Source organism: Ciona robusta, chromosome 14 (assembly GCF_009617815.1).
Source record: "Ciona robusta chromosome 14, ASM961781v2".
Taxonomy (NCBI): Eukaryota; Metazoa; Chordata; class Ascidiacea; order Phlebobranchia; family Cionidae; genus Ciona; species Ciona robusta.
Genome location: NC_143248.1, coordinates 2,081,962 through 2,100,076, shown reverse-complemented (window position 1 = coordinate 2,100,076; position 18,115 = coordinate 2,081,962). Strand labels below are relative to the sequence as shown.

Here is an 18,115-nt window from a genome sequence, read left to right as displayed (position 1 = left end):
GTTTTTCCGGTAACCACCATATAAAATACAGTGTGTAAGATAGACACCATTAAACAATGATAAAGGATACAGTTATATATTCTTTGTTTACCATATAAAATGGACCAACTCACTACTTAAAAGGACGACAGTTTTAAAAGTAAGATTTTTTTTCAAATGTTATAAGAAATATACAAGTTGTGCGTTACTAATAAAATAATTTTGCACGAAGTTTGTGGTTTTGTTGACAATTTAAGTTTACGCAGTTGTATATGCGACGCGAATGCGGAGAATTCTGTATATGGTCCCACTAAAAGGTACCGAAAATGGTCGCTGGAAAAAATCTTTTTTGTATACTGTAAATTAGAATAGCTTTGGCCAAATTAGCGATCTATTGGTGAATACATGCTTTGCAATTTACAAGCTATTGTAGAAATGCATACATTATTAAATAGCAATTTGAATGTATTATTTCGAGGAATATGCGAAGTGCAAGTTATCTTGATTATCAGTCGAATTAGTTAGCGATTAAATAGAAAATAGAAGCCTATAGAATCGTGTTTTTCAAAACCTTTTTATTAGTTTTCCATATACATACAGATACAGCCCAATGCTTTGATTTTAAAACCAAATTTAGCTTGTTTGTATTTAGAGAAATGTATGCAGAGTTTTTCTATAGTCACAAAGGATTGAGGTTTAGAAAATCTAACATTTTTTTTTTCGTTCGTGCAGGAAATCTTGCTTTGAATATCTTAATGTTACTGTGCTACTGTTGCGTTTTTGGACACAAAAGAGGTGAATATTGCTTTGGTTGTGCACAATTCTGTGCTTCACAGTCTAATTTGTGACATTTTTAATGTAGGTACCTGACAAAAACAACATGGCTGACAAACGAAAACTGCAAGGTGAAATGGAGCGGTGTTATAAAAAAGTAACTGAAGGCGTGGAGACTTTCGAAGACATTTGGATGAAGCTATCAAATGCTAACAACACAAATCAGAAGGATAAGTATGAAAGTGACCTGAAAAAAGAAATAAAAAAATTGCAGAGGTTAAGGGACCAAATCAAAACGTGGGCAGCGTCAAATGAAGTCAAAGATAAAAGGCTACTTTTAGAAAACCGGAAATTAATTGAAACACAGATGGAGCGTTTTAAAGTTGTAGAAAGAGAGACGAAAACCAAGGCGTATTCGAAAGAAGGGCTTGGTTTAGCGGCGAAAAAAGATCCAGAGCAAAAGGAGAGAGAAGAAACGATGCAGTGGCTGCAAAGTACGATAGATGCAATTAATCGGCAAGTGGATATGTTTGAGAGCGAAATTGAATCTTTTAACTCGATCTCAAGAAAAAAGAAGTTGACAGCCGATAAAACGGTGCGGCAGGCAGAGTTAGTGGCCTTCCTTGAAAAACATAGATACCATATACGGAACCTTGAAACCCTGATGAGAATGCTAGACAACGAGACGATATCAGCGGACAAAATCAACATAATTAGAGATGATATTGAGTATTACATGGAGGCATGCCAGGACCCTGATTATGAAGATAATGAGTTCATATATGAGGACATGGGATTGGACGAATCAATTGTCGCTATCACTGCTACAGCAGGGTCACCAGGTCCTGGGGAAAAGATTTCTAACACCAGTTTGAATAACAACAGCTCAAAAGACGAGGATGAAATAAAGTCTGCAGATTCTTCCCCCACCCCACAGAACAACACCAATCATTCAACCCCTTCTAGTATAAAAGAAGAAGAGCCTAGGAAAAGAAGCAAATCTGATGACCTTATTTCGCCCCATAAACCAATCAATAATATACAGAGGCAAACGTCTACAACTCCCAGGTCCATGGCTTTTCAGCCTACCAATCCTACTACAACCAATAAACCACAGAAAGGTCCGCCCCCAACAGCACATAGTCAGCCATACGCTGCAGCTGCAGGGGGAATGCAATCTGTAACCTCTAATCATGTTTCCCAGACCCAAGTCACTGCTTCAAGAACCATTCTTCCACCAGAGTCACCGTCACCGACAAAAAAATCCCAGGCCCAGAGGTCATTTGAGTCCTCCTGGCATGGTAGCAATCATAGCTCGTTATCGGAAGCTAATAATGTTGAAGTTAGAAACGCAGTTAATAGCATCGTTTCAAGCGTTGCGTCTCTTTCGCTTACTTCAAATCCGGAGCCGGCAACCTCACCGCCTGTCACTGTTTCAAACTTACCCGACTTAGTGGGTTCTGTAACCCCTGCCCCAACCGAAGCCCCACATTCCCAAACCCCAACGACGAATGGACCCAGCTTACCAAACGGCCCTCAAACCTCTCATGTCGATTTATCATCATTGAAAAGTATGGCAGAGCAAGCAATCGCGAATGCTGGTTTAGAGCAGAGAACCGTAACTTCTCCTCCCTTTCCACCACACAATACAGAGCCGCTTATAACCGCACCAAACCAGTCTAGACCGGATTTAACATCGTTAAGTGTTGTGGTTCAACAGCAGCAAACAGCTGCTCAACAACTGCCTATGGGTGGCGGAGAAGCAAGAATTCAACCCCTTCTTGGAGTTGCTCCATTAGGCCCAGTATCACTCAGTAAAGAGAATATGTACCAGCAAGCAATGCTAGATGCGTGTTGGAGGCATATGCCGCACCCTTCAGATTCAGAGCGTTTGCGCCATTACCTTCCAAGAAACCCCTGTCCCACCCCTTCCTATTACCACCAGACCCCTTTACCCCATCATGACTCCGTGGAGTTCTACCTACGGCTGTCGACGGAGACGCTCTTTTTTATTTTCTACTACATGGAGGCAACTAAGGCCCAATACATGGCGGCCAAAGCACTGAAAAAGCAGTCCTGGCGCTTCCATACAAAGTACATGATGTGGTTTCAGCGCCACGAAGAACCCAAGACCATCACAGATGAATATGAGCAAGGTACCTACATTTACTTTGACTATGAGAAGTGGGGCCAGCGGAAAAAGGAAGGCTTCACCTTTGAGTACAGGTATTTGGAGGACCGGGAGCTGCAGTAGCTTCCACGAACCAAACACACACATTCCCAGTTTCAATTGTGCAATGTCTCGAAATTGCATTGGCATAAAAAAAACCTTGAGCTGCTGTAAGTGGCTTGAACACAAATATGGTAGCTTTGGTACACTTTAATTCCTATAAAAAGAAACTGGAACACATAAAACTTCTACTTGGTAAACTAACTTAATCTATGCGACATGAATTTGTTTTTCTTTTACTTGCACTTTACCACTGATTAAGAGAAAATTCTGTACCTTCCCCACCATGAAACATTTAAACTCTAACCTATATTTTTGGACAAAAAGTTCTAACACACTTTTTACTTTCAGTTTTATTCTACTTTTTATAAGGCCCGTGCTCGGCCGTGTTAAAATAAAACAAATTTCTTGTCCCCAGCGTAGACCTAAACACGCATAATGTTCAAATTTTTGCGAAAGTGTTCCCAAACTTGCCCCATTATTCAGAACCCCACTGGTTGAAATGACATCGAGAAAAGTAAAAAACAATGTGTGTTTCAAGTACTCTTTCACACAATTAATAAAAGAGTACCACTGAATTGTTTATTTTGTTAATTTGTTAAACAACGGTAAAGAGAGTGTTTGCAGACCGTAATTTTGCCATCAAGATATTTTATAAGAACGCTTAGTCTTAACTTTTAAGATACAGTTTAAATGCTAGTATTACTGTAAGTTCAGCATTCAAAGTCAAATAGACACTTTACTGACTTTAGTATTAGTCCCAGTGTAGCGTTTTAACTATATGTTTGAACAGTTCACATCGTACGAAAAGTTGACAATGTAAAATTAAGGTCATACGCATATGATAAATACGATGAGATATTTCTAACGTAACTCAAAGTCAGAGATATTTGATTTTAAATCAAAAACATTTTACTCTATAATAACTATCACAAATATTTTTTGGCCGCCATAACATTTATATCGACTAAAAATCTTTGGGCCGTTATTAGCGTTTTTTGTTCGTCACAATTCTATTTTGGCCACCAGGAACTTTTTTGCTTTTTACAAGCTTGTCTGTCACAGACACTAACAAGCATTTTGTCTTTCCAGGACATTTTATTTCAACCAGACATTTTTTCTGTCACAAACAGTTTGTGCTTGTTACCAACATAATATGTCAGTTGACGACAAATAAACACACTATGTCACAATTGACAGTCAGTCTGCATAATATTTATTCAATAAGATTCAGACACTATTGCACCGTTACAATAGAAATCTTAGCATGTTGGGTCTAAAATAAATAAATAAGCGGCAAAAATGACAATCTGGTATATCTACATGGAGAAAATAGTTTACCAGAAAAAGTGCAAACTCAATTTTTTTCCAATTACTGATATTTCAGTTTTATGAATAAAATTGTATCATATCTGCATGCAAAATAAGTGCACGCAGTAGGGTGTAAGGCTTCAGGGTTAAAATGTTGAATTTACCAAGTAATTGCTTCATTTGGAATATACACAAATACATGGAGATGGCTTATTGGAGAAAGAAATTTATTTGACGTAGTCATTTCGTAAAAGTGAGTCAATCTGAAAATTCACAGAATTAAGTTTAAAAAAACATAAATTTTGTCTATTCCTGAAATTATAAAAAAAATAGGTCATATTAGTTTATCAAAGCAGATAAAAACTGTCTAAACATTGTCGTTAAGTGTCTTGACCAAGGACATATTTGCCCACAATGGTAGCAGCGACAAGCCTTGAACCCATTACCTAGGTCATATTAGTTTATCAAAGCAGATAAAAACTGTCTAAACATTGTCGTTAAGTGTCTTGACCAAGGACATATTCGCCCACAATGGTAGCAGCGACCAGCCTTGAACCCATTACCTCTCGGTTAGAGGCGGGCGTGCTAACCACTTTACCACGGCTCCAAACATACAAGCAAAATTAAACATTTCTTCAGCATTTAAACTTATAGTATTTTAAACTGAAGTCACATATGTAGTTTCAATACACACCTGGTTTCTGTACATAGTTTTAACGTCTTCAAGGTCCAGTTTAAGTTCTTCTGCCTCTTCAGCTTTTTCCCCATACATGGTTAGCACTGCATCGTGTCTAGCTGTTACTTCCTAAACAAAAAACCAGCCATGTATTTGTGTAATGTATTTGGTTCATTAATGGTTTTATTATAGTAGGGTGGGAAAGAGGGAAAACCTTTTCAATCTATTTCTCGTCCTATTTGGTAGTAAACAAAGAACATTCAAAGAATTATAAAACCGTATCCTCACGACTCCCATAGACCGTTGTTAATTGTTCAAAACACGATCAGGACATTTGGATATTATGTTCCAAAAGTGTCTCATTCTACCCTACAGTACTGTACATTCCATACAAGGTCCTTTTTGCCAAGGCACATCAGAAAACTAGTAATTTAGGCCAGAGTTGCCCCATTACCCCTATGTAAATGTGGTTTTTGGTTTTTGTATTTTTCCTTACTTTTAACTTTTTCGTCAGTTCATCAACTTGACCTACAGTAACCTCCATCTCTTCATTCTCATTGGTCAGCCTCACGATCTCCTCTGCCATGGATGACCGGGTCCGCTCAAGCGTGTTAATTTCGCCCTAAACATAGATACATTATAAATAAAAAGATTAAAATTTTTTAAAAAGTATAAAAAATGTTAAAACCTAAAAATAATAAAAAAATTAATAATTTTTTGTAAAAATCAAAAACTTGGCGCATAATTTCACCCTTAACATAAATACATTATAACTAAAAAGATTAAAAACTTTTTAAAAGTATAAAAAAATGTTAAAACCTTAAAATAACAAAAAAAAATAATAAATTCTGAAAAAATCAAAAACTTTGCGCCTGCCTGCAGAATAAGAAAAATAATAAATTTTTAAAAAAATCAAAAACTTGCACGTGCCTGCAGTTGAGCTATTTCCCCATCTCTTTGCTTTAATTGAGATTGTAGATTTTCGAGCAAAGCAGAACCACTAGCGCCACGTATGGTATCGTACACAGCTGTTGAACCAAGCTGGTAAGAACGGTCAAACGAATCAACCTGTCATAATATGTGGTTGTTATGCGCAATATATTTATATACAGACTATATATAGTAGGGTGGGGGAACATAGAACAACTTTAGCACATAATATCCAAAATTTCTAATTGTGTTTTAAATAATTAACAACGGTTTATGGGAGTCGTGAGGATAGGGTTTTATAATTCTGTGAATGTAAAAAAATAGAATAAAAATGTGTTCCATCTTCTTACACCCTACTATATGCATACCCTTTTTGTAGGCTAAAAAGTGACATTGTTAAAATGCAGAAAAACCCATAGTTGTCAAACTTAGAAAATTTATGTTAACTAATTTGGAATGTATTAGACACCTAACAGCAGAGGAAATTCCCCTCTCCCAGGCACCCATAATTCATATGTAAATGTGCAGCTGTCTTTTAAAATAATTTAGACAATCTAATTTGTAAAATTAAAAAAAAATGTTTTAAAATTAGGTTTAAAACTATAAGGTTTTTTACAGTCTGTAATCAGTATATATATATATACAAATTACAAAGCACAGTTTAGGTACAGTCAGTCTTATTTAGCAAAAAGACTACCCAGACCTTAAATGAGGAATAAACGTAATTTTTCTCGCGTAGCCGGAAAACGACAGTTGTTATAACACAGGTGTTCTGTTTCCACGTGCCAGCTTACGAGTTATGTATGTTACTTTGTGAGTGATTAGTTTTAGATTTTTTTACGTAAGGCCAATAAATTGGACAAACCATTAGTGCCTAATGGGCTGCAGCGAGATGTAATTTTGAATATATTTTACTTACATGGTTAAATGTGTCTGATGAACTAGCTACGGATTCCACATCCGTGTTAAATATACTCGCAGATGATCCAACACTTTCTGAACGACTTAACCAAAGCAATCGCTCCTGAAAACATAGTTGAAAATATTTAGTAATAATGTTGTAATTGTAAAACATTTTAAAACTCCTAAAATAAAATTTATTTGAAAATACTTGTACTGATTTTTCGTATTTTTTTCTTTTTTTTGTATTTTTCTGTGTTTCTTGCATTATGCAATGTATTGTATTAAAAGTAGCACTTCTTCAAACAAATTAAATTATCCTATCCAGTATTTTTGCTCCAAACCTTTTCCTTTTGAACAGTTTCAACTTGCGACTGAAACTTCTTTTTTTCGACTTCTGATCGAACTTTTTCCATGTCCAACTGATTTTCGAGGTTTACTCTGTCTCTTCTTGCCTTGCTCATAGCATCCGAATGCTGCTCCTCATTCTCTTCTATGATCTTCTTCAATCTGAAAGAGAGAGAAAAAAAAATTGTACCAGAAATTTTGTTTTTTTTTTTCGGAAACTGTACCAATTTTTTTTTAACTCTTTTGAAAATTAGATTTTGTTTTAACTGAACTGCAGTTGCAGGCATGAAAATGATATTTTAAATGGGTGAGATTTTACAGTAATTAACAACAGGGGTATTTAGGGCTAAGGCATCACCTTCTTATAATATCTTTGACTTGTTAGATATATTTATAATGTTCTCACTTTAAGCTCACAGAAAACTGGATAAATAAATGACATATTAAACTAATGTAAAAACAATATACAATATAGTAGGACGGGGGGGAATGTGACACCGCTAGCACATAATATCCAAATAGTCTGATCGTGTTTTAAACAATTAACAACGTTCTATGGGAGTCGTGAGGATACAGTTTTATATTTCTTTAAATGATTCCACCAAATGGGACAGAAAATAGTATAAACAGTTGTCCCATCTTCCCCCACCCTACTATAGTATTCATACCGTGTGACTTCTTTATCATGCTCTCGGCGATTTTTTCTCAAACTTTCTAATTCTGATGTAATTTGCTCAATTGTTTGGGTGGCTTCTGTCAGTTGCTGGTCTGACCTTAAAAGTCGAGATTTTGCCTCCATGAGAGCCATTTGCGCAAAGCGTTCTTTGTCCTGTGCAGCCAACAGCTGGTTCTGTTGTTCATCTTAATAAAATTAGAAAAACTAGTTTAAATTTTTCTAGACTTGATTTGAGATTAAAATTTTTGTAAAAAAAAGAAAAGTTTTTTAAAACTTTTTGTTTAAGTTGTTTTTTAGAATTGATTTGAGATAAAAATATTTTGTAAAAAAAACTAACAAAAAAAAGTATAATAAAATTAGAAAGACTTGATAAGGTTATTTTTATACTTGATTTTAGATCAAAATATTTTGTACAAAAAATTTTTACTAAAACTTACTTAATCTTGAAGTGAGGCTTTTTTCCAGTGTTTCCCAAGTTTTTTCTTGTGCAGCGTGTGTTGCCTGCAGATTTTCCATCTGGCGCAAAAGTGGCCTTGTTGAGGCAGAAATACTTTCGCCGAGTTCATGATTACGTAACTCAGAGTCTTGCAGTTGCTGAAAAAAAAAATAAAAGTCAGAATCCTGTACAGAATTATGCAAAACTAGTACTTTTTGTAAACTAGTACCAGCTTACGAGCTACTAAGTATGTTACTTTATGGGTGATTAATTTTTTTCTTTTTTTTTCATGTATGGCTGATAACTTGGACAGCCCATTAGTGACCCCTGGGTTGGAGCAATTACCGTGTCTTGCCCAAGGACACATATGCCCACAATAGTAGCAGCGACGAGGCTTGAACCCAATACCTCTGGGTTAGGGGCAGGCGTGTGGGGGTATATATGAGGGCCTATGTGTGTACAGACTTTACTTCTAAAAAATATTCAAGTTAAAATACCTGCTGCAAATCTTGTATTTCCTTTTTAAGTTGGTCTTCTCTTCTTGAACAAATCATCTCTGTACGTTCTACTGTCCCACGTAACTCTGTCATCTAAAACAATACAATTCTAACTTTATTTGTCTCTTTAATTCCAGTAGCGAAGTTTAAAAATATTTTAAAGAAAAGACAGAATATAGCGACAAAAAAACAGTTGTTAAAACACGCTTATAACTAAAAACATATTTACTTTTAATTGAAAAAAAAATTATACACATAATGTACTACTTTATGCTTAAAAAAACTTCAAACTACAATTAAAAAAAAATTGGCAAAAAAAATTAAACTAATTTTTCACCTGGAGTAGGAGCATCTGTCTATGATGTTCGTGCTCTTGTTGCATCTTTTCCATCTCTTGCTGCATCACCATCCTCACAGAGTCCTCCCGGACTTGAAGATCACGTTCATGGTTGCTTTTCATGGATGCTTCTTTTTTGTTCATATCTCCAAGATCTCTGTTGGAAAAAAAGTTTGGACTTACTAAAACTTAAGATATATAGTGGGGGGGGAAGATGGGACACCCTTTCATTCAATTTTCCCGTCCCATTTGGTAGTAAACAAAAGAAATTCAAAGAATTATAAAACCATATCCTCACGACTTCCATAGACCGTTGTTAAAAGTTTAAAACACAGTCAGGATGTTTGGATATTATGTGGTAAAAATTTCCCATCTTACCCCACATTTTTATATATAGTACTGTATCAGTATGTGTACAGTTTTAACTTAATTGTCACCTGTACGCGGCATCTAGAGTAGCTTGTGCAGCTCTTCTTTTCTCCTCTGCATCTTCCAGAAGACTCCTTAACTCGTTAACCTCTTGTTCCCTCTCCTGGTAAGCCTCGGAAAGTCGTTCGGCTGTTCCACGGTCTTCCGAACTTTGTCCTTCAATTGCGGACACTTTCTGAAAAAAAACAAACGTGGTTTAAATTTTTGCAAAAATAAAGATGGTTTCATACATAATATGAACTGTTGCTGCCACTTGCTTTACCAGGCATGTTAAAAAGGTTTTTAACAACTCTTCTGGCAATTATTTTGCGTAGAATATAAGAGGTCAAAACCTCAGTATTCAAATTACGCAGAATTACCATCGTAGCTTAAAAGAACATATTACATAAACTTAAACTAATACAGGTTCTCTTTTGTTGGTATGTAACAAGACAAGTTGTTATAGTGACTGCACTTTTTGCTTTTTGCAAAAGGAAGACGTGGCAAAAAACTTACAGCAGAACCAATTTAGAATTTACTAATGTTGGCGTCATTAATTTATAAATTACCTGTTTTAAAATTTTGTTTTCTTCCTCTGCTCTTGTAAGTCTCTCAGTTAAGTCCTTGATGGCGTCTTCGCGTTCCGCTCCTTTCGCTCTTAATTTCTTGATAACATTGCTCTGCTGGAGGTGTTTCTTTGATAAAGCTTCACCTGGGAGAGTTTAATACAATATAAAAGAAAAAAATATTTTAAATTTAGAAATAGGTCTCCAAAAATGGACGCACACAAACCTAAGAAAATAATTTAAAAAAAGATATTTTAGTAAAATAAATCGAAAATGCTAAACAAAAAATAATTTTGTGATCAAAATATAAAAATTAAATCTAAAACTTGGGCAAATCTGTTTAGTAAACTACCTCAAAACTACAAAGTTAATATAAAAAAATCTTTTTTAAAAAAATGGATTAAATACCTTGAAATAAAAAAAAAAATTAGAATCTAGAACTTGGACAAACCTATTTACATAACTGTATCAACACTAAAAAGTCCAACAAAAATAAATAAAAAAAATGGATTAAATACCTTCCTGTAGCAAGCCTTGTATGGAATCTTCTTTTTCTGCTAAAAGTTGCTGCACATGTTCATTGCTCAGTCTTTGACTTAAACTGGTTTTTGTGATCTCAAGTTTTTCGAGTAAGTTTGATTTTTCCACTTCCATGTCCTGTAATAGAAGAAAATTTTAATTACATATATATATACAGTAGGGTGGGGGAAGATGGGACACCTTTTAACTGTATTTTATCGTCCCATTTATCAGTAAACAAAGAACATTCAAATAATTATAAAACCGTATCCTCAGGACTACCATAGACTGTTGTTAACTGTTTAAAACACGATCAGGATACTTGGATATTATGTGCTAAAGGTGTCCCATCTTCCCCCACCCCACTATATATATATATACATTTTAAAAAATATTTCTGTTTTTATTCTGTTTCCTTATCCCATTTGATAGTAAACAAAGAACATTCAAGGAATTATAAAATTATATACTCACAACTCCCATAGACTGGAGTTTTTGTTTAAAAAACGATCAGGATATTTGAATATTATGTGCTAAAAGTGACCCATCTCCCCTACCCTACTATATATATAACTCATTTTTATTAAAACAAAATTAAAGTTTTGACTTTTAAAAATACATTTAAAAAAACCATAATACTGAAGTGAGAATGTTAAACGGTATTCCTGACCTGCAGTTGTTCAGATACACTGTCTATCGTGTTGAGCAGGTTTTGTTTTTCCTTCTGATACTGGATATGGTCAAAAGTTTCTAGGTGGCTTGCTTCACTCCTGTAAAAAGAAGAATATTAATATAAAAGTGACCTATTTTACCCCAAGTTACTATATTTTATTAAACATAAAGGCACAAAGCATAGTAATTACCAATACAGTATCTTAAACCCAGAACCTTTTAGTTACAAGGTACACCATCGGGCTAAAATACCAGATAAAACCATTTACCGCAAATTATCATTGTCTTCATTCAGTTTTGCATTGCTGAGACTAAGAGTCATTAACTGCTGTTCATAAACCTCAAATTTCTCGTTCATCATTTTGATAATTTCCTCTTTTGACAAATCAATATTCACCTGGTAGAAAAATAATTTTAAAAATAAATGTATTAAATGTAACTTACTTTATCCTAACGTGGCCAAAAAATGACAGTCGTCATAACACGGATGTTCTGTTTCATACACCTCATGCCAGCTTATGAGTTACCATGTATGTTACTTTGTGGGTGATTAAAATGTCATATTTAGTAATGATAGTAGTAATATTATAGGCTATATTGGTAAAGTCCTGCAGTAAGGTATATTAGAGATTTTTTATTCAAGCTAGTTGGTATATTACCTCAGTAACAGTAATACTAATAGTATATATATATATATATATAAGAAAAAAATTCAAAATTGTACTTTTTTACCAAAATGCAAAAAAAATATATATATATATTAGATTTATAAATGGTAAAACTATATCATCTTAAATTATCCTTCAGTACCTACAATCACACCAGAGAGGCCTATTAATATTTGGCTAACTACTTAAAATACTTTATTATACAATTATACTGCCTTTTCAAATCTAATATTGCATATATCTAAATCTGGCACACATTCGAAATGCCGCACATTCATGAACGCTTTTACTGTAAGAATGTTTTGTGGTCAATGAAAACCGAAAACAGGTTCAACGGCATTGTTTGACAAACATATAAACCAAAGCAGTAGATTAGGTCGTACCTTGTTTCCCAGGCTGTTGTGTGAAACAATAGGTGTTTGTTCTGCCACGGCAACTGCGTTAAGAAAAAGTTTTACAGTTATTTTGATATTGCATTGTTTTTTTATGATACTGTAAAGTTCCAGTATTGTAATGGGCTGTAATGGTGTTAGTTTACACACACACATATATATTATATAATATATAATTTAATTTTTAATTTTTGTGTTAATTTTTAATTTACCGAAGTAAAAAGTTTAGAAGTATATGTAAACTAAATAAAACATTTTACAAAAAAAATGCAAAAAATGATTGAATTTAAAAATATAGAGTCCGGAGGGTTTTAACTAAATAATGAAATGTGATACAATTAGAAATATAAATAATAATAATAATTACAAAAAAAAAACACAAAATTAAATACATCTTACAAATGCTATTTTAATCTAAAACACTAATTGTATTTGGACACCTCTGGGTTAAGTTAAATCAAACATTCCACTTCAAATCTTAAATCTTTGTCTTTTTCCTATTTCTTAATGCTTACATATACTTACAATTAGAAATATATTTTAGTCATGTCTTACCAGTTTCAGAAGATTCCAAAACCTCCGTTTCCATCTTCCCTTCTGCTTCTGTAAGATGACCCTTATCCTTTTCACATAATTCCAAACTGTTCCCTACTAAAGAATGCGTTTCTACATTTTCAACAAGCAATGGAATTTCTGTTTTAGTGTTTTCATCAAATATCCTAAAATTTTCGGTTTCCGATTTAGTTTTCGATTCTGTTTCGTGTAAATCCTTATTTTCGGAGGCGGCGTCTTTAGTTTCTGTGTCCTCTTTAAGAGCATCAGCAATCGTGTGTGTCATGTTTTCTTCAGATGATACAGAAGAGCTAAGATTCGTGTTTTGTGTGTCGCTTTGTAAAGTAGAGGTATTGCTATTTTGCATTGGGTCTTCCGGAGGACTTTGGGAGTCTTCAAGAGTAGATTGTGAGAAATCTTCACAAAATTGATGAACTTCCACTTGTGAATCGGATTCTAAAGCATAAGATCAACTTATTAAACAATTTTTTTAAAGAATATTTTTGGAAAAAAAATTATTATTCAATTTTAATAAAGTTTTACAATAACAAATAAAATGTAAAACGGGTTTAATTTCTAAAAACTTTTTTTCAATGTAGAACTTTAAAGCAATTTGGCACTGCATCAAGACAAAATATTTAGTAGGGCCTATGTTATTTTTTACTTAAAAAAGTTTTTACCTAGAGACATTTCACTGATGGACTTCTGTAAAGTTTCAGCAACAAGTAGCATCACTGGCTCGGAATCTTCAATCTAAAAAAGCATGACTTTAAAAAAAAACAAGTGTATCTGAGTACTCCCCCCAAAAAATTGCGAAGTGTATGGAATGAATGTAACTTGCTTTATCCTCGATTGGCCGAAAAAAATCGTTAAACATGGGTGTCATGTTTCATATACCTCATGCCAGCTTACAAGTTACCATGTATGTTACTTTGTGGGTAATATGACTAATAATTTAGATTTTAGATACCCAATTAGTGACCACTGGGCTGGAGCAATTGCTGTTGAGTGTCTTGCCCGAGGACACATACGCCTACAATGATAGCAGCGACAAGCCTTGAACCTAAAACCTCTGGGTTAGAAGCAGGCGCGCTAAACAATTTGCCTCTGCGCCGAACAATCTAATTAACTAATAATAATAACAACTTTATTTGTCTCTTCGATTACGGTAGCGAAGATTAAGAAATATTTTAAACGAAAGACAGGATATAGCGACAAAGCAACAGTTGTTAAAAACATGCTTACAGTTGAAAACATATTTACATTTAATTGGAAGAAAATAAGCGTGGTTCCTACACCTAGCAGACAAACGAGCCATTTATTTTAATTAAGTTAAACTTTAAAAAAAAGAAGTTATTTTTGTTTATTTTGGTAATTGACTTACTGAGAGGGGAGAGGAGCAATGTCCGTTTAAACGAATGATGTCAGATGCCTCACTGTGATCTGGTGAGGTTGGAAACGAGAGATCTTCAGTTCGGAAGTTGCCCTCATCTTTTACAGGCTTCATTACTAAGAATTTGGTTAGGTTATAGCTTTTGAAAATTCCATATTTTAAAAAGTGTGTATTTTTTGGGAGTATAATCTTATATTTTACCAAATTTTAATGGTTCAAATAATGCAGTAACCTGTTCACATTTTTCTAATAGAAATTTGTATTGAAAAAAATGTGTTTAATATATTTTTGGTTAGCAGTTTTTAAGTCATTTTTTTTTGCTTCTCATGTTTAAGATACAATTTTTATAAACAAAATTTCATACAATTTTTATGATCAAAATTCTATGCAAGTTTTATGAACAAAATTCCATTGAATTATTAAGAACAAAAGTCGTACTAAGAAGCATTTTAAAATCCGCGTAATGTAATTAAAATGGTTTTATAGTAGCTTGCCAGGTGTGTATTTCATACTTAGTTTACAAAACAGGTTCAAGGCTTGGAAAGAGCCTAAAACTATGACTTACAGCTACCTTATCTGTTATCACAAAAACTAGTTAAACAGGTTACTGTACTGCTCGGTTTCACAAGGACTTACATGGGTGTACTTGATTAAACAAAATTTGTTTTTAAAAAATGAAATATAAAATACGTATAATTATAGATATATATAAATAGTTTGTTTAAGGTCCTACCCATTTTTGCTTCATTCTTAAGTAAATGATTACATTCTGTCAAAAAATACAGTATATATACCTATTACCAATACACATTGAAAAAATCGATATAATACTCGTTGTTGCTTTTTAATGTGTGTGGTGCCAGTGGTGGATTTTAAAATTGTGTAAAACAGATAAAGACATGCATGGGTAAACAGAGGCAACCCCATCAACCAAAATTTAACATTTTTATTTTAAAAACAATCAATTTGGAAAGAACGAATTATTTACAAAAAATTACAAATGAAAAAAACTAAATAAAATGGAAATATTATTTTTTTCTTAATTATTTTTGATTTGTTCGTCATTGGTGTAAAGTTACTACAGTTGTTTTGTTTGTAATATTAAATGTATTAACCTGGTATTTTTTTTGTAATAAAATTTGTTTATTTAATTTTAATGAAGTTGTACAATAACAACTAAACTGTAAACAGGCTATAATTTCAAACCTGGTGATGAAGATTCACTGTGGTAGCTCTCATGATCAAGTATGTCAATCTCACTGGAGGTTGCTGTGGTCGGCGATCCACAGGGAGAATGTGTGGCTTCAGATGAACACTTTAAAGTGAAAGAAATTTAATATATTTATATAGTAGGGTGGAAGAAAGATGGGACACCTTTCGTTCTTTTTTTTCTTTATTTTTTCTCTTTTTAGTCCCATTTGGTATTAAACAAAAAGCATTTAAAGAGTTATAAAACCGTATCCTCACCATTCCCATAGACTGTTGTTAATTGTTTAAAACACCATCAAAATATTTGGACATTGTGTGCTAAAGGTGTCCCATCTTACCCCACAGTACTAGATATGGATTTAGGCCAGTATTAATTGTTGTTTGTCATAGATTTTGATTGTAGGTTTAACAGTCTGAAAACTGTGGTAATTCACAAGCAAAATGAGTGACTTCAGGTGACAGTTAAAGCAAAAGGAAATATAATTATAGTTATATATATATAAAATATGAGACCTATATTACATGATACTTTACTTTAACACTAGACAGTTGACTTTCAATATAATGAAATTTAAGGTAGTTAAGATAATGAGTTGTGCCATGCAAGGAAAATATTTTAGGCCGGTCAAATACAGAAATTCATATAAACATTTAATAGCCTTTGGCAATTCAATTACGAATATAAAAATGTTTTCACAACGTGTTGCTACGATCTTGTTCAAAATTTAGGAAATTTTTTTTTTAAAACAATTATGGGTAAAATGAAAATGTAGCCTACTCTTGAATAGAAAAATGTATGGTGACCGTAAGCTATATAATATATACAATGTTGGAGTAATATATATATTATACTTACTTGTACAACTGGGGCATGAATTCTTGGTGAACTGTTACTGGTATTTGAGTCTGAGAAATATATAAACAATAAACATAGTGTTACTGATATAACAAAGAGAAAAAATTTAATTATTTTTTCAAACAAAGACTATCAATTAAAACAATGAAAAAATAAATTAGTTGTATTTATTAAATGATAAGCTGTGCGACAGTACAAGAAAAAAGCAATGTGGAAAACTATACAGCTGTTTTGCAATAGCTATGTATTAATATGTAATTAAAAACCTTAAAAAACTTTTTTTTCCAAGCTGTTTAAAACTATTTAGTGTCAATTTATACGCCTAAAATTAGGGGTAATAAACTGAGAACAGTCTGCTCTGGGTAATACCTGTTGAAAAGTTCTCTTTTTCCTTTACAGAATCCGTTTCTGTATCAATATGAATGTTGTTAGTTCTAATGTCGTTATTTGTATCGCTGTACACTTTAGATTGACTCAATTTAGAATTGTCTTGGTTTGGCTGAACTTTAGGAGCCGAGATTTCAGATAGTTCATGAGGTAAATTTATTTGTGGAATGAAATCATCTTCTTTATTGTCTTCAAGTGAAATTTCGTCGAATTTTTCCTCCCAATTGGCATTAACTTGCTCACTGTAATGGAAACAATTTAAAAAATTAAAAATCTATGAGAAAAAAAGGGTAAAAACTAATGTAAAGATTAAAAACACTTAAAAATCTGAGAAAAAAGGGTTAAAACTAATGTAAAATTTATAAACAATTAAAAATCTACGAAAAAAAGGGTTAAAACTAAGGTAACAAAACAAGCCTTTTTAATGCAGTGGTCCAAAATATATACAATTAGTCACCTTTGTATTGAAGGTGTTTTAGTTTTTTCTCTTGGGCTTGATTTCTTAGTCAATGAAACACCAAGTTTAACAGGCTTGGCGCGTTTCTTTTGCGAAAGTTGAAGTGATCGAGCTTGCTTTACATTCAGGGGTTTTAAAGGTGTTTTTAAACTCTGCATGTCACTTAGTGATGTGTTGTGCTCTTGCTCTGGACTGACATCTATAATAATTAGAGTATTAGTTAGGTAGGCTGTAAAAAAATCAGTTCATATATTTATATATTAAACTGTTTTGGTGAAAAGCAGTGCCACAAGAGCACACTAAAAGTGAAAAAATAAAAAATAAGCAATCAAATGTTACAATGACTAATAGATTAATAAAACTAGTATTGACCCAGCATAGTGGTAGCTGGTAGGCAAGCCTGTTTTTCAATGCTTGTCGCTGCTAACATTGTCTTATGTGTCCTTGAGCAAGAGACGTTGCTCCAACCCAGTGGCCACTAATGGTTAGTTAAAATTATCAGTCATAAAGTAAAAACAATCACCCACAAAGTTACATACGTGGTAACTTGTAAACTAGAATGAGGTGTATGGAACAGAACATGTATGTTATTACGACTGTTCTTTTTCAGCCTAATTAATTTATTATCCATAATAATCACCTATACCTGTTTTAATGATTGTACCAATATCCGGCAAAACGGTTGAATCTGATCCAGTATTGAGTTTTGCTTTACCATCCTCCTGGATATCCAAAACTTTGTCAATTCGTTTTTGTGCTTCATTGAGAGCAGTTTTTGCGATATCCGAAAAACCAAACCAGCTCATCATGTATTATGTATGTCCAAGCTCTTTCTCTTGTTTATTGATGTGTTAAACTGAAATTAGCCAATCGTTGGACTATAGTACTAATGTACACGCATCATGCTATATTTAACCTGCAGACTTCGGCAATTAGAAAAAT

The 18,115-nt window shown here is 33.3% G+C and overlaps 2 protein-coding genes across 2 annotated transcripts; one reads left to right on the top strand and one right to left on the bottom strand.

Annotated features, from left to right (window-relative positions):
• The first annotated feature begins 392 nt into the window (after positions 1–392).
• LOC149724864 (CCR4-NOT transcription complex subunit 3-like) lies at positions 393–3,561 on the top strand. Its single transcript, XM_089892395.1, has 2 exons — positions 393–774; positions 842–3,561. The coding sequence occupies exon 2, from the start codon at positions 860–862 to the stop codon at positions 3,005–3,007; it is 2,148 nt and encodes a 715-aa protein (XP_089748521.1). The 5' UTR covers positions 393–774; positions 842–859; the 3' UTR covers positions 3,008–3,561.
• A 609-nt stretch (positions 3,562–4,170) lies between these two features.
• LOC149724863 (TATA element modulatory factor-like) lies at positions 4,171–18,111 on the bottom strand. Its single transcript, XM_089892392.1, has 24 exons — positions 17,820–18,111; positions 17,174–17,372; positions 16,699–16,958; positions 16,330–16,379; positions 15,471–15,579; positions 14,256–14,380; positions 13,552–13,624; positions 12,875–13,327; positions 12,311–12,363; positions 11,529–11,656; positions 11,258–11,357; positions 10,587–10,725; positions 10,072–10,214; positions 9,532–9,698; positions 9,095–9,251; positions 8,758–8,850; positions 8,262–8,418; positions 7,817–8,009; positions 7,145–7,310; positions 6,820–6,924; positions 5,901–6,038; positions 5,467–5,592; positions 4,989–5,099; positions 4,171–4,557 (listed from the first exon to the last, which is right to left on the bottom strand). Exons 1-24 carry the CDS (start codon positions 17,980–17,982, stop codon positions 4,522–4,524), a joined length of 3,444 nt encoding a protein of 1,147 aa, XP_089748518.1. The 5' UTR covers positions 17,983–18,111; the 3' UTR covers positions 4,171–4,521.
• Positions 18,112–18,115: the final 4 nt, after the last annotated feature.